The sequence below is a fragment of the Kogia breviceps genome, chromosome 8, assembly GCF_026419965.1.
Source record: "Kogia breviceps isolate mKogBre1 chromosome 8, mKogBre1 haplotype 1, whole genome shotgun sequence".
NCBI classification, from domain to species: Eukaryota; Metazoa; Chordata; class Mammalia; order Artiodactyla; family Physeteridae; genus Kogia; species Kogia breviceps.
Window position 1 is genome coordinate 36,484,861 of NC_081317.1, and position 27,755 is coordinate 36,512,615.

At 36.1% G+C, this 27,755-nt stretch overlaps 2 protein-coding genes across 4 annotated transcripts in view; one reads left to right on the forward strand and one right to left on the reverse strand.

The window, feature by feature from the left end:
• Positions 1 to 27,755, forward strand: part of FANCC (FA complementation group C) — a 292,921-nt gene that overhangs the window by 218,149 nt on the left and 47,017 nt on the right. For all 3 annotated transcript variants that reach the window (XM_059072360.2, XM_059072358.2, XM_059072361.2), the window contains one exon: positions 16,033 to 16,197. In XM_059072360.2, coding sequence (XP_058928343.1) covers positions 16,033 to 16,197 — 165 coding nt within the window. The remainder of the gene's footprint in view (positions 1 to 16,032; positions 16,198 to 27,755) is intronic.
• AOPEP (aminopeptidase O (putative)) overlaps positions 1 to 27,755 on the reverse strand; it is a 572,337-nt gene that overhangs the window by 115,046 nt on the left and 429,536 nt on the right. The gene's annotated exons all lie outside the window — the stretch shown is intronic.

The following is a 27,755-nucleotide window of genomic DNA, read 5'->3' on the forward strand; positions in this document are numbered from 1 at the left end:
TGGACAAGCTATATAAGCAGGTCATTACCCAAAGAGGAAAACTGAATAAATAATAAACATTTAAAAAAATTTTTAGGAGTGATGTCAGCAAGATAGAATAGGAAGCCCTAGTCCTGTTCCTCCACAGAGACAGAGACTTTATGAGACTTCAGAAATCAATTACAAAGTCACAGTACCTCTGGCAAACTCAAAGTCAAGCATAGCCGTATCAAAACGGGTAAGAAAGCCATTTCATATCAACCACAGTAGCCCCTCCCCTAAGCTGGCCTGGCTTGGGAGGATTGGGAGGAAAAGTCCAGCTTGAAGTATCCCCCTTGGGAGGGAAAGACTGGAATGTGTCCAGTGTTCTAACTTTTGGGGGGCTACTTGAGGGACTGCTGTCTGTCCTTCCTGACCCGGCCACTGACAGGAAATCGGCATACTTTCAATTGCTAGAGACCATGGAGAGTTAAAGAGAGCTCAGCTGCTCTTTGCAGCAACAGAGAACTGGCAGTGCCACAGACAGGTTGGCTCAGATCAGCATGATTAGGACAAAGTACCCAACTCACAGCTTCTCTTTTGGGGTGGGGGTGGGGAGAAGAGTGGAATATGCATACCATGTTACAACTTTTAAAGGGGCTACCCTAGAGATTAGTTTCCATCTCCCCTGACTTGAGGCAGTAACAGAACCAGCATACTTTGGATGCCTGGGGGCCTGGAGAGAACAGAAGAGCTTAGTGGCTTGTTGCAGCATCAGAGAACCTGTGGTACCACAGATAAACACTAGAGGGAGGAAGAGATTATAAACTCCTGAAAAAGAAACTGGCAAAGCTCTAACTGGAAAATTATGTGCCTAGGCCCAGAGAAGACGCATCCCCAGAAAATGTTTGAAGGACCCCCAGCTTCTCTAGCTAGGTTGATTGTGAAAGTCTTCTCCTGTACAAAGCCAGTCTGTAAAGACTGGGAGAGGTGACTGTTTCTTCAAATTCACAAAACAGAAAAAAATAATAAGGCACACAAAGAAACAGGAAAACATGGCCCAATCAAAGGAATAAAAATAACCTCTACAAACCTACCCTAAAGAAATGGAGTTCTATGAATTACCCGACAAAGAACTCAAAATAATCATTCTAAAGAAGCTCAATGCACTGCAGTAGAATACAGATAAACAACTAAACAAAATCAGAAAAATCATGCATGAACAAAATGGGACTATCAACAAAGAGATAGAAAATATTGAGAAACAACCAAACGGATATTCTGGAGCTGAAGAATACAATGATTGAAATGAAAAATTCACTGGAAGAGTTCACCAGTAGACTTGATCAAGCAGTTAGCTTGAAGACATGTTGTTTGAAATTATTAAATTAGGGGAATGTAAAGAAAAAAGAGTAGGGCTTCCCTGGTGGCGCAGTGGTTGAGAGTCCGCCTGCCGATGCAGGGGACACAGGTTTGTGCCCCAGTCTGGGAAGCTCCCACATGCCGCGGAGCGGCTGGGCCCGTGAGCCATGGCCGCTGAGCCTGCACGTCCAGAGCCTGTGCTCCAAAATGGGATAGGCCACAACAGTGAGAGGCTCTCATACCACAAAAAAAAAAAAAAAAGAGTAAAGAAAAGTAAATTAAGCCCAAGAACTAATGGAACACCATCAAGTGGACCAATTATATGCATTATGGGAGTCCTAGAAGGAGAAGAGGGAAGGAAAAGGGGAAAGAGCTTATCAAATCTGAAGAAGGAATTGGGCAGCCAAATTAAAGAAGCTTAAAGAACTTTAACTAGGCCCATTTAAAAAATAAAATAGATTGCTTTAACCATAAGATATTTAATGTAATCCCCATGGTAACAACAAAGAAAATACCTATAGAAGTTGCACAAAAGAAAATGAGAAGGAAATCAAAGCATATCCCCACCAAAAAAAATTTTTTTTCAACAAAACAATGGAAGGCAGCAAGTAAGGAAAAGAGGGACAGAACAACTGCAAGACATACAGAAAACAATGAAATGGCAATAGTAAGTCCTTCTCTGTTAGTAATTACTTAAAATGTAAATGGATTAAATGCTCCAATCTAAAAACATAGAGTGACTAAATGGATAAAAAACAGGGTCAACTATATGCTGTCTACAGGAGACTAATTTTAGATGTAAGGATATATAAAAACTGAAAGTGAAAAAGATATTCCATGCAAATGGTAACCACAAGAGAGCAGGGGTGACCATACTTATATTAGACAAAGTATAACTTAAGTCAAAAACTGTTCCAAGAGACAAAGAAGGACATTATATAACGATAAAGAGGATCAGTTCTCTAGGAAGATATAACAATTATAGATATATATGCACCTAACAGCAGAGCACCAAAATATATGAAGCAAACATTGATTTAAGGGAGAAATAGAAAGCAGGACAATAATAATAGGAGATTTCAATACCCCAGTTTCAATAATGTATAGATCAACCAGACCAAAGGTCAATAAGGAAACAGAAGATTTGAAAAACATCATAAATGAACTGGACCTTATAGTTATATGTAGAACACTCTATAATAGCAGAATGTACATTATTCTCAAGCACACACAGAAATTCTCCAGAATAGATCATGTTAAGCCACAAAACAAGTCCTAACAAATTCAAGATTGAAATCATACCAAATACCTTTTCTAATCATGATGGTATGAAACTAAAAATCAATAACAGGAGGAAAACTGGGAAATTCAAAAATATGTGCAAATTAAACAATGTGCCATTGAAAAATTAATGGGTCAAAGAAGAAATCACAAGGGAAATTTAAAAATACCTTGAGACAAATGAAAACAAAAACGCAATATACCAAAAATTATAGGATGCAGGAAAAGCATTATTAAGAAGGAAGTATCGGGCTTCCCTGGTGGCGCAGTGGTTGAGAGTCTGCCTGCCAATGCAAGGGACACGGGTTCGTGCCCTGGTCTGGGAAGATCCCACATGCTGCAGAGCAGCTGGGCCCGTGAGCCATGGCTGCTGAGCCTGTGCGTCCAGAGCCTGTGCTCTGCAACGGGAGAGGCCACAACAGTGAGAGGCCCATGTACCGCAAAAAAAAAAAAAAAAAAAAAAAAAAAAAAGAGGGAAGTATCTAGTGGTAAATGCCTTCATTAAAAAAGAAGAAGGGACTTCCCTGGTGGTCCAGTGGTTAAGAATCAGTCTTGCAATGCAGGGGATGCTGGTTCGATCCCTGGTCAGCGAAGTGAGATCCCACATGCTGCAGGACAGCTAAGCCCATGCCTCAGCTAATGAGCCTGGGTACTCTAGAGCCTGCGTACCACAAATAAGACCTGATACAGCAAATAAATAAATAAATATTTTTTGTTTGTTTTTGTTTTTTTTGCGGTATGCGGGCCTCTCACTGTTGTGGCCTCTCCCGTTGCGGAGCACAGGCTCCGGACGCGCAGGCCCAGCGGCCATGGCTCACGGGCTTAGTTGCTCCGCGGCATGTGGGATCTTCCTGGACCAGGGCACGAACCCGTGTCTCCTGCATCGGCAGGCGGATTCTCAACCACTGCGCCACCAGGGAAGCCCAATAAATATTTTTTAAAAAAATAAAAAGTAAGAGATATCTCAAATCAACAACATAATTTTATATCTCAAGGAACTAGAAGAACAGGCTAAACCCAAAGATACAGCAGGAATGAAAAAAAATAAAGATTACAACAGAAATAAACTAGAGGATAGAAAAACAATAGAAAAAACTCAAAGAAACTAGGGTTAGTTTTTTAAAAGATCAACAAAATTGACAAACCCTTAGCTAGACTAACAAAAATAGAATATTCAATCAATAAATACCAGAAATGAAAGAGGAGACATTACAACTGATGCCATAAAAGTAGTAAGAATCATACGAGAGACTATGAACTTTTATACACCAATGGATTGAATAACCTAGAAGAAATAGGTAAATTTTTATAAACGTACAACCTATTAATACTGAATTATAAATTTAAAAATCTGAACAGATCTATAACTAGTAAGGAGATAGAATCAGTAATCAAAAACCTCTCAACAAAGACAAGTCTAGGACCAGATAACTTCACTGGGGAATTCTACTAAACATTTAAAGAAGAATTAATACCAGTCCTTCCCAAAACTCTTTCAAAAAGTTAGAGAAGGGAATACTTCAATATTCATTTTATGGAGCCAGCCCTGATATCAAAATCATACAAATATACCATAAGAAAAGAAAACCAAGACCAATATCCCTGATGAATATTGATGCAAAAATCCTCAACAAAATACTAGCAAAAGAAACTCAACAGCACATTAAAAAGCTGATGCAGCATGACCAAGTGGGATTTATTCCTAGCATGCAAGGATGGTTCAACATACAAAAATTAATCAATGTAATACACCATATTAACAGAATGATGGACAAAACCACACAATAATTTCCATTGACATAGAAAAATTATTTGATAAAATTCAATACCCTTTCATGATAAGAACATTCAACAGACTAGGAACAAGGGAACTACCTCAACCATAATAAAGACCATATGTAAAGAGCCCACAGCTAACATCAGACTCACTGGTGAAAGATTGAAAGCTTTTGTTTTGAAAACCAGGAAGCAAAGATACCCTGTCTCACCACTTGTTTTCAACATAGTACTGAAGTCTTGGCCAGAGCAATTAGGCAAGACAAAGAAATAAAAGCCATTCAAGTATAAAAGGAGAAAGTAAAATGATCTATGTTCATAGACGACATGATCTTATATGCAGAAAACCCTAAAGACTCCACAAGAAAATGGTTAGAACTAAAAAATGGATTCAGCAAAGTTACAGGACACAGAATCAACACTCAAAATCAGTTTTGTTTCTATACACTAACAATGAGCAATCCAAAACAAAATTTAAAAAACAATCCCATTTACAGTAGCGTCAAAAAAAAAATGTTTAGGAATAAACTTAAGGAAGTAAAAGACTTGCACACTACAAACTACAAAACATTAATGAAAGAAATTAAATATGACACAAATAAATGGTAAGGCATCCTGTGTTCATGTATTAGAAGACTCCATATTGTTAAAGTATCCATACAACCCAATCAGTCTATAGGTGTGATTCAATTCTGTCAAAATCCAAATGGCATTCTTCTTCTGCAGAAATAGAAGAACATCCTAAAATTCATATAGCACCTCAATGGACTCCAAATAACTAAAACAATCTTGAAAAGAAAAACAAAAACAGAGGCTTCATACTCCATTATTTCAAAACACAATTCAAAACTATGATCATCAAAACAATTTGCTACTGGCATAAAGCCAGACATGTAGACCCATGGAACAGACTAGCAGTGAAGTTGCAAAAAGATATCTGTAATATGTCATTACTTACATAAAATTTTAAAACACTCAAAGCAATACTTACATATAAAGTAAAAGAGTTAAAACTACTCAGAAATGATCTTCACCATTTTAGGGGAGTGCTAACTCCTGGAAGAGGAAATGGGATGAGAAGAAAGGTGTTTCAACTGTAATTGAAACATTTTATTTCTTAAAACATCAAATATAAATATTAATAAAATGTTAGCATTGTAAGATCTGGGCAGTTGGTATACAGTTGATGTTTAATAATTCTCTATGTCTTTGTATACATCATAAGTATTTTATAATTAAACTTTTAAAAACTAAAATGCAGTGTTACCTAGTAAAATGCTAAAAATTAGATAATATTCAAAATAAAGAAATGATTTACTGCCTCCAGGTCTTGTTTCCAAAATAGCAGGTGTAGTTCATGAAAAAATAATCATCTTTAATCAGCCTTAGATAACTTAGTATGTATTCCTCTCTGCAATTTTTCCCCTTTATTTACATATTTTTGCACTCTATCCATTATTTAATTATACTGGTCTGTTCAGACTTTTTTCTCAGAATTATTTGTGCTTTTCTTATTCTCAGTTTTGGACAAGAGAAGACAGCAGTTCAGAAAAGTGTCTAAACTCTGCTGACCACAATCAGGAGAGCCTGCTGAAAGATATTAGCAGATCCTCTCTTTATAGCTGAGGCTCTGTTTGTGCCAGATTGGGCCATTTTGTGGGACAGGTTCATTTCCAAATTCATGACTGTTTCTTCATTAAGGATATTTGTTTTTTAAAAACAACATGGACAAATTTCCTGGCGCAGAGCAAAGTCCACTGAAGGTAATCCATGCTGGCACCCCAGCTGGCAGTAGCAGCAAGGATAAAATGGTGATTAATTTGGTTAGTAGTTTAGAGCATTCTTAGTCAAGGCAAATCTGTGATTTAATTAGTAAAATTCTTAACTGAATTTACCAAGAATATGAGATGCCTGTGCTAATAGAATGTTCTCTAGACACTGACACATCAATACATTCCAAATTTGCTCTATTGAATGATGTTTTCTATGGAGTTTTTTTTTTTTTTTTCCCTTTTAAGAGAGAATTTTAGAATTCAACAAGAAAAACTTCTTGTGGATATTTTTCTGAATGTGTTGTGTTTTTAGGGAAATTCAATCTCTTGGATTAGGTTCATTTATACTTACCAGAAGGTTGAATTTAAAAAGGAATTTGATACTCAACATACTTTTTGTGTCTCATAAAGAGAGAGAGCGCTTTGAAAATCCTACTTTTAAGACCTAAAACCAGGAAGTTCTCTTCTACCTCCAGAAAAGACCCGGGTCCATAAAACCTTGTGTGAGACTCAGAACTCTTAAGTGTACAGTTCTCTAGTGAATTATAAATTGAACCAAGTGTGTTGTCTTGTCTTGAGTAGGAACTGATCTTGTGAAATCAGTTAGTGGAATGGCATCGTGATAATATTTGAAAGAGCTGCCAAACGTGCTGGAGCCATTACAGTTGTTGCTGTAATAAGTTATAATAATTAAAATATGTATCATAATATGTTTGTCCTACTATATATCTGAAGTTATCTGTACATTTTTAATTAAAAAGTTTAATTTGAATACAGCATGGTGGGCAAAACTACTTTCTGATACACTTGAATCCAGATATTCCTATTATTTATGAAACTTGAGTTTTATCATTACTTTCCTTCTACTTGTATGGCTTCAAATGTTAAAACAACCAAAAGACACTTAAATTGCTTATAATGATGTTATACTGCTTTTTTTTCTGAGGTTTTGGGAGGTTTTATAGAGGGTTTCTACACTTTTTTTCTTTTTGCCACTTGAATGCTTAAAGTTCATTTCAAAAGATTTGAAAGCCTCATAGAAAATATAGAAATTAATGTAATAGCATCAATGCATAAATTGTCAGTGGAACAAAAGGAGAAATTAGGAAAATCTGTTTGGTTCTTTTTGCATTATATTTAGGCGCCTGATAAATGGTCTTGTCATAGTGCTTTAAATAGAGTTTCACTTGCCACCAAGTAAAATCAACAATCCAGTGACAGAATGTTTAAAATCTCTCTTGCTCTTTGTACAAACTGTCTAGAAGGAGCAACATTGTGGACTTTCTGAGCATCATCAGTTTATCTTGTAGTTCTATGGTTTGCTGCAGATGGTTTGGAAACTTCAGTACAACCACATAGGAAGGGTGTCTCCAGCAGTATATGGTTACCATTGAGCCTTCTGTAGTTGAATTCTTGTGCAGAAATCATTTGGAAGTGCTGCTCTGGCAATCAGTCAAGACCTAATGCTTAGTGTAATCCAGTCTGGAAAACATTGTGTAACTCTGGTTGAAGTTGGATCTCTGCTCTCTGGCAAGCTTCTGCCAAAAGAGGGAGACTTGAAGGCTGTGAGCACTTTGCAGCCCTTCAGAAGATTGTCATTTGGCCTGCTTGCATTGTGGTAGAACCAAGAGCTACCTCAGTTTACCTGAGACTTTAGAATTTTTCAGGAAAATTATCTTGGATTTTTTTCAGTCTAATAAGAGATACAATCTGCAGCCCATAAGCTTCAGTGCTTGATAAATGCCCTTGGTGCTGAGGTCCTCTTTTCCACCCACTCAGTCACCAGTGATAGTCTCTGACTCTCTTCCTTTTTTTTAAGATAATAAGAGAAAAGTTGTACTTATAAGTCTTTTAAAGAGGAAGACTGATGAGTCAAGGCTGTGGAGGCAAGATCACCATCTCTGTCCTCCTATATTTCAGAGTTCTGGATTTATTATGAGTGCATGTAATTCTCAGACATATTTTTCAATTTCTCAAACATTCATAGAGCCCTTGCTCTGTGCAAAATATTCTGCTAGATTCTGTGCAAAATATGCACACAAAAAAGCATCCTACATCAAACACAACTTTCCCTTCTCTTATCCTACCCAGTAAGCTCATATATTCCAAAAATTTAAGGTATTTACAACTCAAGATAAATATGTCTTTTTGTTAACAACTTAGATGATAGACTCAAAAACACATGAATTAATTTTAGGTCTGAAACCACCTAGATGGTAAGTTAGAGAAAGATGATAGAGCACTGTGGAAGATCAATGCTGTTGAAGAGACCTCAGTCATTTAGGAAAGTGGTAAAGAACAAGAAGTGAGTTTTAGAAAGGGTGAATATTTAAAGAGAAAAGACAAAGTGTTCACACAAAAGAAGATATCATTGTGTAGTTCGACAAAAAAATTATCTCTATGAGAATTTTACTCTTGATTATCAAGAAAATAATACAGCTAAACTAATAATTTGTAGGAATTAATTAATTAAAATATAAACCTGAAATGCAGTTCTATCATGTTTCCGTAAAGTATTCAGATTATTGCTAGAGATTGATATGTAGTTCTGGGGACTGCTATTAAAGTGTAGAGCAGTGTTTCTCAAACTTCAATGTGTATAAGATTCCCCTGGAAAAATGTAAACAGTTTTCTTGGCCTTACTCCCAAGGTTGCTGATACTGCTGATTCCCAGAACCATACTTTGAGTAGGTCTGCTGTAGAGAACTTGGACAGACCCTAAAGACTAAGTGCAAGACCTATGAGGAATAGCAACTCTAATAATCTAGCCAGGAGATTAAGATGAAAATGTAATTAAAAAAATTAAGTCAAGTGATGAACTAAGCACCTGAATGTCCTAGCATTCTTTTTATGCTTCCAAACTCTAGAAATTACAGGGAAATTTTAACAATTAAATGTATAATATTGTGAAATAAGGGGGGCTTTTGATGACCCACAAACTGTGAGAAAGGCTTAAAATGGTTGGTAGTGGGATATTTTTTAAGGCAAATATTACATCCCAGGAAGCTTGCCAAGAGGGTTACTTTGGGTGTGCATTTGAGGAGTAGGAGGGTACATGGCAGCCAACAAGATACCTGTTAGAGTACTGCAGTAATAGCAGCCAGCTGACTAGTCCCTCATACACTCCAACTCATCCACTGCCCCCCAAAAAGAGACAACAAAGGTGTCCTGTTTCCCACAAGAATGGGGGAGGAGCCTTTGGAGGAGAACAAGCACCGGATGGCTGTCAACTGCCAGCAGTGTGGGGATGCTCTAACACCCAGAATGCAATTTACTGGCAGCCCCGGCCAGCACTGCGTCCTGATCCTTGACCAAGTACTGGAGGCGGGCTGCACTGAACAGAGCACTCATGGAGAGACTAACATGGAACCCCAAATGCCAGAAAGAGCAAATAAATGAAAATCACCAGACATTCATGAAAAATTGACAGCATAAGGGAAAAATGAACCAAATGCAACAAACAGAAAATGCAAATGTACCAATTATATGCATTCCCAAGGACAAGCAAATGGATTTTTAAAATAAAAAATGAATAATTAATTATCTTAAGAATAGTAAGAGAAACTATCAAATCCTTGAAGTAGGAATAAGCTGGGGCTTTTTCTAAAGAGACTTACAGGGGGAAAAAAAAAGAAAATTCAATAAACAGGAGTTTATGAATAGGAGATAAAGCTAAATATTAACAAACAATGACTCCAAAGATTGAGCTTAGTAGTTCTCCTGGGATATAATACAAAAGGACAAAGAAATGGAAAGTAAGAAAAGTGTTTTCTTTTTTTTAATTTTTAACTTTTAGTACAGAGATCGAAAGGGGTGTCAAGGAAGATGGTGGATTAGGAAGTACCAGGAATCCATCTCTTCACCTAGACAAAAATTTCATTGACAGGATCTGTTTGATATAACTATTTTAGTACGCTAGTCTGTTTGAGGACTTTCAGCTTTCAGGGTAAGGCTTGGCCAGTAAATTGTAGATAATTTCAGCCCTTCTCATGGTAGAGACCACCGATCACCAATGCCCTAAACCTATGGCAGGCAGCTCTACCTGCATTCCTAGATAGGCTTGGAGGAAAAAGGGTGAGCAGCACTTGATAAATTTTGGTGTAGTATCAAAGGAGAATATGTGTAATTGTGTGAGGAAGCTATTATAATACTCCCACCTTTTAAAACTACATATCTATGTGGGGCTAGACTCCCCTTGTAGTTCAACCGAAAAAAACATATTGCAACAAATTAAATGGAGAAGTAAATACAAGAATCCAGCCGTCTTCTTTCAAGCTATATAGGAAAGAAATTTGCAAACATATAAAAGAGTGCCAGGCATCCCTGGTGGCGCAATGGTTAACAATCCACCTGCCATTGCAGGGGACACGGGTTTGAGCCCTGGTCCGGGAAGATCCCACGTGCCACGGAGCACATAAGCCCGTGCTCCACAACTACTGAGCCTGCGCTCTAGAGCCCTCAAGCCACAACTACTGAAGCCCATGTCCCTAGAGCCCGTGCTCTGCAACGAGAGAAACCACCGCAATGAGAAGCCCACGCACTGCAACAAAGAGTAACCCCCGCTCACCGCAACTAGAAAAAGCACGCTAGCAGCAATGAAGACCCAACACAGCCAAAAATAAATAAATGAAATAAATAAATTTTTAAAAATAAAAGAACTTTCAATTGAGATCAAGTAACTAAGAGATCCAGTTTTACCAAGAATTTAAAAAAAGAGTGCCACTCTTCTCACTAAATATTTTTGTTCTGTAAAATATAGTAATTTTTCAACAAAAATGTTATTCATGTTAACACATAATGGATTTGTTATTGTTACTTTTAGTGAATTGATAAATACTTTTAGGTGTCTTTGTTTTAATTTCAAATATAAGTATCAATAGTTATAACCTCAGAAACAAAAAGCTGTTTGGTCTTTCAGTAATTTTTAAGGGTTTTTGAAACTCAAAAAGTCTAAAAACTACTGTCCTATAGTGAAGATCACAGTCAGCTTTCCCCACCCATGCACATATTACTCACTACTGGGTTTTTAGTGCCTGACTGTTAAATATAACATGACAGGCCATAACTTCTGTTCCACTAGCAGCTCACCTCTTTGGGCCCAACTCAGAAATAAGAACCAGACATGTAATCTTTCTCAGGCTGGTCAAGCCAGACTATTGCTGAAATAATTGGAAGTAAACCCTTAGTTACTACCAGTTTCTACTTTTCCAATATTGCATCACTTCTTTTATCATAGGTAATGGCCCCTGTGCCTTTTAGTCCAGCAAAGTCAAGCTATGGGAGCCCTTAGAATGGTGGGCATTCATATTGGGTTTGTGGACTGTAGTATCAAAAGCCTTAGTTATAACACATTAAGCCTATAATTACACTCTGATTTGATGTGATTTCTGATATTTGGTACTTGTCAAATGCAATTTTCCCTTCTTTTCCTTTTCTTCTTTTTTTTTTTTTTGGTGCAGATGATTGAACAGAATCTTCCCTGTTTATCTGGTGTGCAGTAAAGTATAAAATGGGGGAAGGAGAAATGATCACCTTTAACAAGATTAATTTTTAAATGTTTTTATATCTATTTGAAATTGTTAAACTGGTTTTGCTGAAACAGAATTTCACCCTTGAGATACTACTTGAATGTTGGTTTCAATAAAGGTTCTTGAAAGTAAAAAAAAAAAAGAAAATAAATTTATATACATATATATATATTTAAGGTGTTTTAAAAAAAAAGGTGACGGACAATGGTCACTACATATTTAAGGAAATATATTAAGCATATGGTATTGAAAATAGAAACCAGTAAAAATAAAGAAAAAAAAGATATTTAAAGAAAAGATAATCTAAAATAAATTCATGTCAATGTCCCCATTAAGGGAATTCCCTGGTAGTCTAGTGGTAAAGAATCCACCTTCCGATGCAGGGGATGTGGTTTCAATCCCTGCTCGGGAAACTAAGATCCCACATGCCACGGGGCAACTAAGCCTGTGCGCCACAACTACTGAGCCTGCCCGCCTCAACTAGAGAGCCACGTGCCCCAAACTACAGAGCCCTAGTGCTCTGGAGCCTGCTGCACCACAACTAAAGAGAGAAAAAAAAAACTGCACACCACAACTAGAGAGAAGCCCATGCACCGCAACAAAAAGATCCTGCATGTTGCCACTAAGACCCAACTCAGCCAAAAAAAAAAAAAAAAAAAGTCCCTATTAAAATAGAAGGTAATATTATATCCACTAAACAAGAGCAGAATGCTAGACTCACAGATATAGGGAACAAACTAGTGGTTACCAGTGGGGAGATGGAAAGGGAGAGGGGCAATATAGAAGTAGGGGAGTAAGAGATACAAGCTATTAGGTATAAGATAAGCTACAAGGATATATTGTACAACCTGGAGAATACAGCCAATATTTTATAATAACTATAAATGGAGTATAACCTTTAAAAATTGTGAGTCACTATATTGTACACCTGTAGCTTACATAATATTGTACAGCAGCTATACTTCAATAAAAAATCAATAAAGGAGTCCTAAGATAAAAATAAAATTTAAAAAAAGAACAGAATGCTGTTTTTTTTTTAAAGAATCATCCAGAGAATGAAGAAAATATTTCTTGGAAATTAATAATGAGAGAGTGGTAATTAAAAACATAATAAAAGATTGAAAGGTAAAGTTGAACAATTCTTTCAAAATCTAGAGCAAAAAGACCAAGAGATGAAAAATAAGAAAGAAAAGATAAGAGAGAACTGTCTAGGAAGTTCAATATCCAAAAAAACCAGAGTCCTCAGAAAGAGAGAACGGAGAAAAGAATAGGTAGGAAATCATCAAAGAAATAATTCAAAAGATCTTTCCGGATTTAAGGTCCACTGAATGTCCAGCATAATGAATAGAAATAAATCCATACCAAGACACATCAATGTGAAATTTGTTAGAGGATATCCAAAAGCCTCCAGGGAGTAAAAACAGGACTTATATAAAGGGTCAGGATTCATAACAGCATGGGAATTCTCAGGAAAAACACTGAAATTTAAAAGATAGTAGAATCACACTTTCACAATTCTGTAGAAAAATTACCAGAAATCTATAATCTGCCAAAGTATCAATCAAGTATGAGTAAAATACTGATATTTTCAAACATGCAAGGTATCAAATAGTTTACCTCTCTTGTACCTTTTCTCACGTAAGAAGAATGAACCAAGAAAGAAGAAGATATGGGATCCAGGAGAGAAGTGAAGGAAATCCCTATGGTAGAGGTCCCAAGATAACTGTACAGAGGGAGTAAAAAGCAACCTGTTCAGATTGGAATAGGTCAGAAGGTTCTAGGAGAAATTTCTTATAAGAAGATGAAAATGGCAGAATCAGATATGTTTGAACGTATTGCAAGATTACATACTTGGGCGAAAGTTTAGCTTTAAAATAATCATCAGTGCCCCAAAAAAAGCAAACAAGCAAGCCAAGTAATAGTCACTAAACCCACAGAAAACAACATATTGAATATCTGAAGCATGAGTTAGGCTTGAAAGTGGTTGCCTCTGAGATCAGAAAATGGGAGTGGGAGTGCTTGTTCAAAAGCTGCTGTTTTTTCATAAGCCTTGAAGAGCTATTTGACTATTTAAGGTAGTTGTATCTGTAAGTTTGATAAAACTAAAAAATAAGTAAAAAAAAAAGACTAACATCCCAGGTTCTTACACCGGTCTCTTCAAAACCTGCCTTCCTCCTCCCCCACCCCACATTCACTGTGGACTAGCCACCTCGGACTCTGTTGTACTTAGATACTCCAGGCCTTCGTGTTTGCTTTGCATCTGCCTGTGACATTCTTCTCCCACATACATATATGGTTTGTTCATACACTTCCTTTAGATCTCTACTCAAATGCTCCCCTCAGTAAATTCTTGCCCTCTCTTACCCCTCAGTGTACTTTACTTTCATTATGACACTTGATATCATCCGGCATTTTATGCTTTTCATTACTAAGCTTTGTCTTGTCTTTGCTTCTATAGCACTACCACTGCAAACAGGTTTGAATATAGTAAGGCTTCAAAAAATATTTATTAGATGAATAAATAGGACAAATATACAAAAATTTAAAAACAATTCACTGAAGCAGAAATACAAGTGGGTAACATACAAATAAATATTCAATCTCAAAAAATATCAGGGAAATGCAGATGAAAGCAATGGGATAATTTTTGCCCAGATTAGGAAGAAATAAAAATATCCAGAATAATATCATTGTCAGGGGTAGAAAAGTAAATTGGTAGTCTTTTGGAAAACAATTCAATATGCAGATATTCACATGGGGGCACGAACAGGCATGTGCAAGGATACTGCTGCAGCAGTATTTCATAGTGAAAAATTAGAAGCAACCTAAATGCCCATAAATGGAGATATTGTTAAATTACAAAACAAATAATAATAGGCAGCAAGTAAAAAAAAAGGAGTGACAGCTGTATGTTCTATATTGTGGTTTCATTTGTGTTTCAAAACAAAAGACTAAATTTGTAGATTTATGGTTTTATGTGAAGATACCTAGAGAATGATCTAATAGCATACATCCCAAACTTTCATTTTCCTGATTTCTAGTTGTTCCTTTATTCATTTAATCTCTGTTTCTGGAGCTATAAGTAGGAGTTGTCCCTACATACTAGGAATAGAGGAGTGAGCAAAATAGGAAAAGTGCCTGCCCTTACAGAGTGGATGTCCTAGGAGGAAGAAACAGACCATGAACAATAAACAAGCACATACATTATAGGTCAGGTGATGAAAAGTACTGTGAAGAAAAGTAAAACAGGGTAAGAGAGATAAGAACACAGATAAGAGAACACTTGCTATGTTTAGCTCTGCAGTAATGGACAAGCCTTGTGAATTTGCGCTGTCTGATACAGTAAACCACTAGCCTCATGTAGCTGTTGGAACTCTTGATCTGTCCTAGTGCAACTGAAGAATGGAATTTAAGTTTCATTTCATTCCAGTTAATTTAAGTTTAAGTTGCCATATGTGGCTGATGGCTACTGTATTAGCCAGTACATTTATATGGGATGGTCAGGGAACTCCCCTACATAAAGCAAGATTTGAGCTGAGACCTATACAAGATGAAGGAGCTAACCATGTGTTCCAGGCAGAATGAACAACAGGACCTTATCTGGAGTAGTCAGAGGCTGAAAAGGCCAGAGCAGAATGGGCAAGGTAAGAGTGGAAAGAGCTGAAGCCAGAGAAACAGAGGGGACCCCCACCATGGAAGGCCTTGGCAACTAGTATAAGACTTGGCTTGTTCTCTGTGTGAGGTGGAAAGCCATTGAGCAGACAAGTGAAGTGATCTGAATTTTTAAGGGTTCTGGACCTGTTCCAGTGATAGACAAGGCAGGTGAGGGCAGACGCATTGAGAAAATTAGGAGGATCCTACAGTAACCCAGGCTGGAGGTGATGGTGAATTAGGGGGTAGTGATGGATGTGTAGAGAAGTAATGAAATGAACTGATGGTATTAACCACTGGATCAGATAAGGGGCAGGAGAGAAAAAGGAAGAATCAAGGATGGACTTCAGGGGTTTGGGCTTGAGCAAATGAGATAGGGAGCACTGGGGGAAGAGAACATTTGGGGAAGGAATTCAGGTTCTATTTTGGGCATGGTAAGCTAGAGGTGCCTCTAGAGGGTTAAGCCACAGTCCTGACAATGAGAGAGATCAAAATGGGAACTGCCTCTAAAGGGTTTCTTCCTAGAGAACTATGTAAGAGAATAGAGTTCATAGATGGTGTTAGGGTACCCCCTTTTTATATGAGGGGCAAAGCAAGTGACCTGTCATGAACCTTTTTAACATGAAGATTTTATATGCCTTTAACTATCAGTACATGTGGCTCTAAGTTTTGGGTACTTATTTCTCATTTTATTTGTTCCATAGAATGGCTCCGGAACGAGTAAGGTCCCTGTCACGAGTTTGTGTCCCACTTGTTACCCTGCCAGATTTTGAACCATTGGTGGAGGCTCTGCTCACCTACCATGGACATGAACCTCAGGAAGTGCTCTGGCCTGAGTTCTGTGATGCTGTGAATGAGGCCTTTTTGCTGTAAGTGATGACCATTTACCTTATTATCCAATTTTGTTTTTCCTTTTCTTAGAATAGTATGTTGGAAATGCAGTTTTCAAATGTTTTGGTCTCAGTACCACTTTACATTCCTAAAAATTATTGAGGATATCAATGAGCTTTCTAAAAAATATGGGTTCTATCTATCAATATTTACCATATTTGAAATTAAAACAAAAGTTTAAAAAATATTTATCACTTCATTTTAAAGTAACAATAAATTGATTACATGTTAATACAAATAGCGTATTTTTAATGAAAAAGTGACCTTTTCCAAGAAGAAAATTGTCTAACAAGAGTGGGTGGCATTGTTTTCACATTTTTGCAAACCTCTTTATTGTTTGACTTAAAAGAAGACAGCTAGGTTCTCACAGGTATTTCTGTATTTAGTCTGGAGCAATATGGTTTTTTGGTTGAGGTATATGAAGAAAATCCAGCTTCACACAGATATGTACTTGTTAAAGACATATTTTAATGGCCATCTCAGGTAATTGTGGATATTCGACATGGATACCTCACCAAAAATTGAAAATGGTGGTTTTTTAAAGGTTAGTTGCAATGTGGAATCTGAAATTATATCAATGAGTTGTTCATACTATTACATTAAAACCAATTGGTCTGTCTTGCATTTTTAATGGATCTTATTTTATAGCTTCATAAATGGTTCATTTGGAAAATATTGGTTCATTAAGTTAGGCAGATCTTCCAAACATTGACATATTTCATTTTATACTATCAAAATTTACATTCATTCACCACCAGTCTCATCAGAAATGTCTTATAAGTGTTGGGAAGCTGTAAAGCTCACATTGGTGAAAGCAAATTTTCCAAGATTCTAATTTCTGAGCTTAAAAACTCAAATTTATCATTGGTTATAAATACTGTCAGTTGTTTTCCTTAGTGTACTAGGGTCACTTCTCTAATTTTTGAGAAAGTATGTGCCCAATACTCAAGTCTGAATAACAATTGTTTGTCTGCCAGTGATTTTTTTCAAGTAAATTTCCAAGACGGAAAAAAGTGGCTAGTTGATCTTATAGCTCAGCAAGTTGCCCAAGTGCTTCTCCTCTAGACAATTATCCTTTTTTGGTATGTAGCAGAAATGCTTTATGCATACCTTTTCACCACACAGAATTTTTTTAATTGAAATTATCCTCAAGGGTAAAATTTAATGAAATCAATATTTTATATTAATATTTTTCATGAAATGCATTTTTATGTGAAACTGGCAGTGTTTTTACTGTGAGTATGTAATAGTAAAGAATACAGTGACTACTGTCCCTGCTTTGATTTGTGTTAGGCATAGCAGTTTTATTCACTATTGCTTTTGCACCATGAATGCATATGTCAACACAGTTGTTCTAGGAAAACCACGAGATTCAAAATAGTTATTCAGCATTTCACGTATTTCTGTACCACATGTGTGTATTGCCTAGTTCACCTAAAAAAACTCCTGTCCCTAGCTGGTGCTAATACCAGATGAATACAAGCAACACAACTTGTCCAGCCATATCTAGAGATTCAATTTTAAGGCAGAAATAGCGTTCTGTTGATGAAATATTAACTTATTGCATACACATTTGAATTATTTAATTCCTTTTTGTTTAGATTATGAATGATTGGTCTCAAGTTGCTGCTGCAATTAATTAGCACTATAATAGTATTTGAAAACATTCTATTGAATAAGACACAGTAAGGTAAATTATTAACATCTATAAAGCCAAGGGAAAAATAACTTTCCTCATATTTGTTTTTCATTTACAGTTTAGTGCATTACTTTGGAGTAGATGTCCCACTCTCACAAGTCAGAGAAATCTCTGACGTTTTGATTTCATCTTTTCCCAATGAAACACCTGTGAGATGAGAAATCTCTTAATTCTCCTTTTTAAAGCCAGGGGTCCATTTTTAATATAAGAAAATATATTATAAATAAATTTTATTTTTGAATAAAATATTAAATTCTAAAATAAATCTAAAAATGTTATATAAAATGTGTAAAGATATATGAAACATAAAATGTATTTATATCTACAATTATTTGGATAAAATTTAGGAAAGTTTAAAAAAATGTTTAATATTATTACCAAATAAGACAAAAATGCACTTGCTTTTTGTTATGTTTCCATGTAGGCACAAGAGAAAATATCAGAATTTATATTAATTTATTACATTTTATTTTTTCCTGGCTTTATTGAGATATAAGTGACATATAACTTTGCATATGTTTAAGATGTACAGTTTTATATTGCAAAATGACTACTACCATAGTGTTAGTTAACACCTCCCTCACATCACAGGATTACCATTTCTTTTTTTGTGATGAGAACATTTAAGATCTACTCTCTTAGCAACTTTCAAATATGCAATACAGTATTATTGACTATAATCATTTATATTATTAGATCCTCAGGACTTATAACTGGAAGTTTGTACTTTTTGATCAACATACTCCCATTTCTCCCACCCCCCAGTCCCTAATAACCATCATTCTAGTCTTGTTTCTATGAGTTCAGCTTTTTAAGATTCCACATAAAGTGATATCATACTTGTGTTTCTCTTTCTAACTTATTTTACTTAGCATAATGCCCTCAATATCCATCCATGTTGTCACACCCAAGGATTTCCTTTTTTCTCATGGCTAAATAATAGCCAATTTTGTATATGTGTGTATATATACACACACACTATGTATATATAGCATATGTGTAATGTAGATATAGATATATATACCACATCTTCTTTATTTATTCATCTATTAATAGACACTTAGGTTGTTTTCATATCTTGGCTATTATAAATATACCGTTATAAATGTGGGAGTGCAGATATTTATTTGATATCCTGTTTTCATTTCCTTTGAACATATACCCACAAGTGGGATTGCTGGATCATGTGGTAGTTATAGTTTTAATTTTTTGAAGAACCACCATACTGTTTTCCATAGTGGCCGCACCAATTTGCTTTCCCACCAACTGTGCACGAGGGTTACCTTTTCTCCACATTCTCACCAACACTTATTATCTCTTGTCTTTTTGGTGCTAGCTATTCTAATAGGTGTGAGGTGGTATCTCATTTTGGTTTTGATTTGCATTTCCCTGGTGATTAGTGATGTTGAGTACCTTTTCATGTACCTGTTGGGCATTTGCATATATTCTTTGGAAAAATATTTATTTGGATGCTCTGCCCAGTTTTTAATCAGATTGTTTGGGGTTTTTTTTCTGTTGAGTTATATGAGTTCTTTATATATTTTGGATATTAACTCATTATCAGACATGATTTGCAAATATTTTCTTCCCTTCTGTAGGTTGCCTTTTCACTTTGTTGATGATGTAGAAGCTTTTTGAAGTATAGAAGCTTTTTAGTTTGATGTAGTCCCACTTATTTATTTTTGCTTTTGTCACCTTTGCCTTTTTTTTTTTCTTTTTTTCTTTTTTTTTTGCGGTACGCGGGCCTCTCACTATTGTAGCCTCTCCTGTTGTGGAGCACAGGCTCTGGATGCGCAGGCTCAGCGGCCATGGCTCACAGGCCCAGCCGCTCCGCGGCATGTGGGATCTTCCCAGACCGGGGCACAAACCTGTGTGCCCTGCATCAGCAGGCGGACTCTCAACCACTGTGCCACCAGGGAAGCCCTCACCTTTGCTTTTGATGTCAAATCAAAAATGTCATTGCCAAGACTAATGTCATTCTTATCCCTATATTTTCTTTTAGGAGTTTTATGGTTTTAGGTCTTAACATTCAATTCCTTAATCCATTTTGAGTTGATTTTTGTGTTTGGTATAAGATAGGGGTCCAGTTTCATTTTTTTGCGTGTGGCTATTCAGTTTTCCCAGTATCATTTATTGAAGCAACTATTCTTTCCACATTGTATATTTTTGCCTTCTTTGTTGTAACTTAGTTGATCCATATATGTGTGAGTTTATTTCTGGGCTCTCTGTTCTGATCTATGTGGGTATACTGATCTATGTGTGTATACCAGTGCCATACTGTTTTGATTATTATAGCTTTGTAATATAGTTCGAAATCAGGACTTATGATACCTCCAGCCTGTTCTTCTTTCTCAAGATTGCTTTGGCTATTCAGGGTTGTGTTTCCATACAAATTTTAGGATTGATTTCTTCTGTCTCTGTGAAAAATAGCATTAGAATTTTGATAGGGATTGCACTGAATCTGTAGATTGCTTTGGGTAGTATGGACATTTTAACAATATTGTCTTCCAATCCATGAGCACAGTATATATTTTCATTTATTTGTGTCTTCTTCAGTTTCTTTCCTCAGTCTTATGGTTTTCAGTGAACAGATCATTAACCTCATTGGTTAAATTTATTCCTAGGTATTTTAGCCTTTTTGATGCAATTGTAAATGTGATTGTTTTCTTAATTACTTTTTTAGATAATTTATTGTTAATGTTTAGAAACACAGTTGATTTTTATATTGATTTTGTATCCTACAACTTTACTGAATTTGTTTATTAGTTGTAACAGTTTTTTTGTGAAGTCTTTAGGGTGTGTGTGTGTGTGTGTGTGTGTGTGTGTGTGTGTATGTGTATCTCCTGTCATGTGCAAATAGGGACTTCTTTTCAGATTTGAATGCCTTTCACTTCTCTTTCTTTCCTAATTCTTCTGGCTAGGGCTTCCAGTACTATGCTGAATAAAAGTGGCAAGAGTGGGCATTCTTAGAGGAAAAGCTTTCACTTTTCATTGTTGAATATGATGTCAGCTGTGTGCTTGTCATATATGGCCTTTACTATGTTGAGCTATTTGCCTTCTCTACCTGTTTTTTTGAGAGTTTTCATCATAAATGGATATTGAAATTTGCCAAATGCTTTTTCTACATCTATTGGGATGATGATAAGATTTTTTTTTATCCTTCAGTTTGTTAATGTGGTATGTCACATTGATTGATTTATGGATGTTGAACCATCCTTGTATTCTAGGTATAAATCCTACTTGGTCAACAAATTAGGCCCCTGGACCCAATTCCAACGTGTGTGTGTGTGTGTGTGTGTAGTTTTCCCCACACTAACAAGTAGTTCTCTGACACTAGCAGGCTATTTGAGAATTCAGCTCAATTCTGCTATTATCAGAGATAGCATCAGATTGCACAGGTAAAGGGCCCAGTTGCACAAGACCATCTTCCACTTCAGATGCAGTTGTCAGCCCATGTTGTTGCCTATGCTTCTAACTAACTGGTTACAAACTGGGGGTTCCCACAACTCCCTCCTTGGCTTTGATTAATTTGCTAGAATGGCTCACAGAACTCAGGGAAACATTTTACTTTCTAGATTACTGGTTTATTATAAAAAGATGTAACTCAGCAAGAGCCAAATAGAAGAAATGCATAGGGCAAGGTAGGGGGAAAGTGTGCAGAGCTTTCTTGCCCTCTCAAGGTGTGCCACTCTCCCCTGATCTCCACATGTTTACCACCCTGGAAGCTCTCCAAACACCATCCTTTTGGGTTTTAAGGGAGGCTTCATTAATAGGTATGACTGATTAAACCATTGGCTATTGGCAAGTGATTCAATCTCCAGACCCTTCTCCCCTCCCTGGAGGTTAGTGGGATGGGACTGAAAATTCCCATCCTCTAGTCACATGGTTGGTTCTCTTGGCAACCAGCCCCTACCCTTAGGTGAAGTCTAAAAGTCACCTCATTAACATAACAATAGATACGTTAATAGCTTTCTTCACTTAGGAAATTCCAAGGGTTTTAGGAGCTCTGTGTCAGGAATGGGGTCCAAGGCCAAATACATATCTTATTATAAATCACAATATCAGTCATGGTATGTGATCTTTTTAATGTATTGTTGAATTTGTTTTGCTAATATTTTGTTGAAGATTTTTGCATCAGTATTCATCAGGGATATTGACCTGTAATTATCCTTCCTTGTGGTATCCTTGTCTGGTTTTGGTATCTGAGTAGTGCTGCCCTCATAAAGTGGGTTTGGAAGTGTTCTCCCTCTTCTATTTTTTTTGGAAGACTGAGGAGGATTGATATTAGTTCTTTAAGTATCTGGTAGAATTCACCAGTGAACCATCTGGCTGGACTTTTGTTGGCAAATTTTGATTACTGTCTCAATCTCCTTGCTAGTAATTATTATGTTCATATTTTCTATTTCTTCATGATTTAGTCTTGGTTGTATGTTTATAGGAATTTATCCATTTCTTCTAGGTTGTCCAATTTGTTGGTGTATAATTTTTCATAGTAGTCTCTTATGATCATTTGTATTTGTATGGTGTCAGTTGTAATATGTTTCTTCTTTTATTTATAATTTTATTTATTTGAGATTTGAGCTGTCTCTCTCTTTCTCTCTCATTAGTTTAGCTTATCAATTCTTTCATGGATTGTTTTTTTTTTTTTATCTAAAAGGTCATCACCATCGCCAAACTCAATCATCTAGGTTTTCTCCTATGTTATCTTCTAGGAGTTTTATAGTTTGTAGTTTAAATTTAGACTTAAGATCCATTTTTGAGTTAACGTTTATGAGGGGTATAAGGTCTGTGTCTAGAATCAGATTTTTTGCATGTGGATGTCCAGTTGTTCCAGCACCATGTGTTGAAAAGACAATCTTTACTGTATTACCTTTGCTCCTTTATCAAAAATCAATTGACTATACTTAGGTCTATTTCTGGTCTCTCTATCTGTTGCAGTGGTCTATTTATCAGTATCACACTGTCTTGATTACTGTAGCTTTGTGTAAATCTTGAAGTCAGGTGGTGTCAGTCCTCCAGCTTTGCTCTTCTCCTTCAATATTGTATTGGCTATTCTGGGTCTTTTGCCTCTTCATATAAACTTTAAAATCGGTTTGTTGATATCCACAAAATAACTTGTTGGGATTTTGATTGAGATTTCATTGAATCTATAAGTCAAATTGGGAACAACTGCGATCTTGACAATATTGAGTCTTCCTGTCCATGGATATCCTCCATTTATGTAGTTCTTCTTTGATTTTGTTCATCAGAGTTTCGTATTTTTTCTAGTCTAGGTCTTGTACATATTTTGTAAGATTTATACATAATTATTTAATTTGGGAGGTACTTGGTATCTTCTTTTTAATTTCAAACTCCACTTGTTCACTGCTGGTATATAAGAAGATGATTGGCTTTTGTATTTTAACTTGTATCCTGATAATTTTCTATAATTGCTTATTAGTTCCAGTTTTTTAATCAATTATTTTGGATTTTCTACATAGATAATCAGTTAATCTGTGAACAAAAACAGTTTTATTTCTTTTTTTAAATTTTTGGCTGTGTTGGGTCTTCGTTGCTGTGCGGGCTTTCTCTAGTTTCAGCAAGTGGTGGCTACTCTTTTTTGCAGTGTGCAGGCTTCTTGTGGAGCACAGGCTTTAGGCACGTGGGCTTCAGTAGTTGTGGCTCATGGGCTCTAGAGCGCAGGCTCAGTAGTTGTGGTGGACAGGCTTAGTTGCTCCACGGCATGTGGGATCTTCCCAGACCAGGGCACGAAACCATATCCCTGCATTGGCAGATGGATTCTTAACCACTGCACCACCAGGGAAGTCCCGACAGTTTTCTTTCTTTCTTCACAATCTGTATAGCTTTTATTTCCTTTTCTGTTCTTACTGCATTAGCTAGACTTTATAATGAAGTTGAAAAAGTATGGTGCAGGGGGACATCTTTTACTTGTACCTGAACGCAGTGGGCAAGCTTCAAGTTTCTTACAATTATTATGATTATTAGTTGTAGGGTTTCTGTAGATATTCTTTATACATTTGAGGAAGTGCCTCTCTATTCCTAGTTTACTGAAAGTTTTTGTATTGAATGGGTTTGGATTTTATCAAATGCTTTTTCTGCATTTACTGATATGATCCTGTAATTTTTCCTTTTAGCCTATTGATGTGATGAATTATATTAATTGATTGATTTTCAAAAGTTGAACCAGCCATGCATATCTGGGACAAATTCCACTTGAGCATGATATTTAATTCTTTATACATTGTTGGATTCTAGTGTTTTGTTGAGAATTTTTGCATCTGTGATCATCAGAGATATTGGTCTCTAAGTTTTTTTTGCTTGTAATGTCTTTGTCTGCTTTTGGTATCAGTGTAATTCCGGACTCATTGAATGAGTTAGAAAGTATTCCCTCAGCGTCTGTCCTCCAAAAGAGATTGTAAAGAATTGGTATAATTTCGTCCTTAAATGTTTAGTAGAATTCACCAGTGAATTCATCCAAGCCTGGTGCTTTCTGTTTTGAAAGGTTATTACTTATTTATTCCATTTCTTTTAAGAGATGTAGCCCTACTCATTTAGTCTTTTTCTTCTTGTGTGAGTTTTGGCAGACTGTGTCTTTCAAGTATTTGGTCCATTTCATTTAGGGTATCAAATTTGTTGGCATAAACTTGTTCATAGTACTCATTTATTATCCTTTTGATGCCTTAGGATCTGCAGTGATGTCTCCTCTTTCATTTCTGGCATTAGTAGTTTGTGCCCTCTCTTTTTTCTTAGTTAGCCTGGCTAGTTGATTTTATTGGTCTTTTCCATAACCACCTTTTGGTTTCATTTATTTTCTCTATTGATTTCCTGTTTGCATTTTCATTTGATTTCAGCTCTAATTCTATTTTTTCTTCTACTTACTTTAGATTGAATTTGCTCTTCTTTTTCTAGTTACCTGAGTTGGAAACTTGGATTATTCATCTTAGATATTTTTTTTTTCTAAATATATATTTAGTGCTATAAATTTCCCTCTAAGAACTGCTTCACTGTATTCCACAAATTTTGATAAGTTATGTTTTCATTTTCATTTAGTTTAAAATAATTTTAAATTTCTCTGGAGGTTTCTTCTTTGATTTGTGTGTTACTTAGAACTATGTTATTAAATCTCCACATAATTTGAGATTTTCAAGTTAACTTTCTGTTATTGATTCCTAATTTAATTCCATTGTGGTCTGAGAACAGACATTATATGACTTTTGTTCTTTTAAATTTGTTAAGGTATGTTTTATAGCCCAGAATATGGTCTGTCTTGGTGAATGTTCCATGTGAGCTTAAGAAGAATGTGTGTTCTGCTGCGGTTGGATAAAGTAGTCTATAGATGACAATCATATTCACTTGATTGATGGTTTTGTTGCATTCAGCTATGTTCTTATAGATTTTCTGGCTGCTGGATCAGTCCATTTTTGATAGAGGGATGTTGAAGTCTCAAGCTATGATAGTAGATTCATCTATTTCTCTTTACACTTCTATTAGTTTTTTTCCTCACATAATTTGACAGTCTGTTGTTAGGCCCATACAAGTTAAGGATTGTTATATCTTCTTGGAAAATTGAACCCCTTTATCATTATGTAATGAGCTACATATTCCTGATAACTTTCCTTGCTTTGAAGTCTGCTGTATTTGAAATTAATACAGCTACTGCTTTCTTTTGATTAGAGTTAGCATGGTATATTTTTCTCCATCTATTTAGTTGTTGTCTTTTTTAAAAAAAATTTTTCTTTGACGCTGTCGTTTTTTAAAAAATATTTATTTATTTATTTATTTATTTATTTATTTTTGGCTGTGTTGGGTCTTTGTTTCTGTTTGAGGGCTTTCTCTAGTTGCAGCAAGCGGGGGCCACTCTTCATCGCGGTGCGCAGGCCTTTCTCTATCGCTCCCTCTCTTGTTGAGGAGCACAGGCTCCAGATGCGCAGGCTCAGTAGTTGTGGCTCACGGGCCTAGTTGCTCTGCGGCATGTGGGATCTTCCCAGACCAGGGCCCGAACCCATGTTCCCTGCATTGGCAGGCAGATTCTCAACCACTGCGCCACCAGGGAAGCCCTGTCTTTTTTTTTTAAATTTATTTTATTTATTTCTTTTTGGCTGCACTGGGTCTTTGTTGCTGTGCGCAGGCTTCCTCTTGCTGCGGTGAGTGAGGGCTACTCTTCATTGCAGTGCACGTGCTTCTCATTGTGGTGACTTCTTTTGTTGCAGGGCATAGGCTCTAGGCAAGTGGGCTTCAGTAGTTGTGGCAGGAGGGCTCAGTGGTTGTGGTTCACGGGCCCTAGAGAGCAGGCTCAGTAGTTGTGGCGCATGGGCTTAGTTACTCCACAGCATGTGGGATCTTCCCAGACCAGGGATTGAACCAGTGTCCCCTGCATTGGCAGGTGGATTCTTAACCAGTGTGCCGCCAGGGAAGTCCCATACATTTAGTTTTAATCTATATGTGTTTTTATATTTAACATAGGTTTCTTGTAGACAAGGTATAGTTGGTCTTGTTTTGATCCACTCTGTCAATCTCAGTCTTTTAATTGATGCATTTAGACCATTGAGGTTCAAAGTGATTATTGTTATAGTTGGACTAATATCTATTATATTTATTACTGCTTTATATTTGTTGTCCTTGCTATTTGTTCCTCTTTTTGTCTTCTACCCTTTTTCTGCCTTTGGTGGTTCTAATTGAACATTTTATGTGATCTCATTTTATCTCCTTTCTTGGCATATTTGTTACACTTCTTTTTTTTACCTTTTTTAGTTTTTGCCCTGGAGTTTGCAATATACATTGGCAGCTAATCCAAATTCACTTTCAAGCAACACTACACCACTTCACAGGTAGTGTGAATACGTTATAATAACAAAATAATCCTAATTCTTCCCTCTCATTCCTTATATCATTGCTGTCATTTGTTTCACATACATATGAGCATACATAAGCATATACATACACATAAAAATACATAATTGAGTACATTGTTCATATTATTATTTTTGAACAATTATCTGTTACCTCAATTAAGAATAGGAAAAAATAAAAGTTTTTATTTTGTCTTCAGTTATTTCTTCTTCAATGCTCTTCATGTAGTTTTGAGTTTCTGACCTATATTATTTTTCTTCTTTCTAAAGAACTTTCAACATTTCTTACAAAGCAGGTGTATTGGCAACAGATCCTCTCAATTTTCATTTGTCTGAGAAAGCCTTTATTTCTTCTCCACTTTTGAAGGATAATTTCACAGGGTACAGAATTCTAGATGGTGGGTTTTTTTCTCTCAACACTTTTGTATGTCATTTTACTCTCTGCTTGCTTGTATGGTTTCTGAGAAGTTGGATGTAATCTTATCTCTGTGCCTCTATAGGTAAGATATTTCTTTTCCTCTGGCTTCTTTCAGGGTTTTTCCTTATCTTTAATTTTTTTTTTCGGTAGTTGCAAAATGATATGCCTAGGTGTAGGATTTTGACATTAATCTTGCATATGTTCTCTGAGTTTCCTGGAATTGTGATTTGGTGTCTGACATTAATTTGGGGAAAGTCTCAGTCATTATCATTTCAAATATTCCTTCTGTACCTTTCTCTCTTTCTTCTTCTGTTAGACCCATTACACATATGCTGTATTTTGTAGCTGTGCCACATCACTTGGAAATTCTGTTCTGGTTTGTTTCAGTCTTTGTCATCTTTGCCTTTTGGATTTAAAGGTTTCCAGTCATATATCCTCTAAGTCAGAGATTTCTTTTCCCACCAATTCTACTAATAAGCTCATCAAAGGCATTCTTCATTTCTTTTACAGTGTTTTTTTATCTCTCATATTTCTTTTTTGGTTCTTTCTTAGTATTTCCATCTCTCTGCT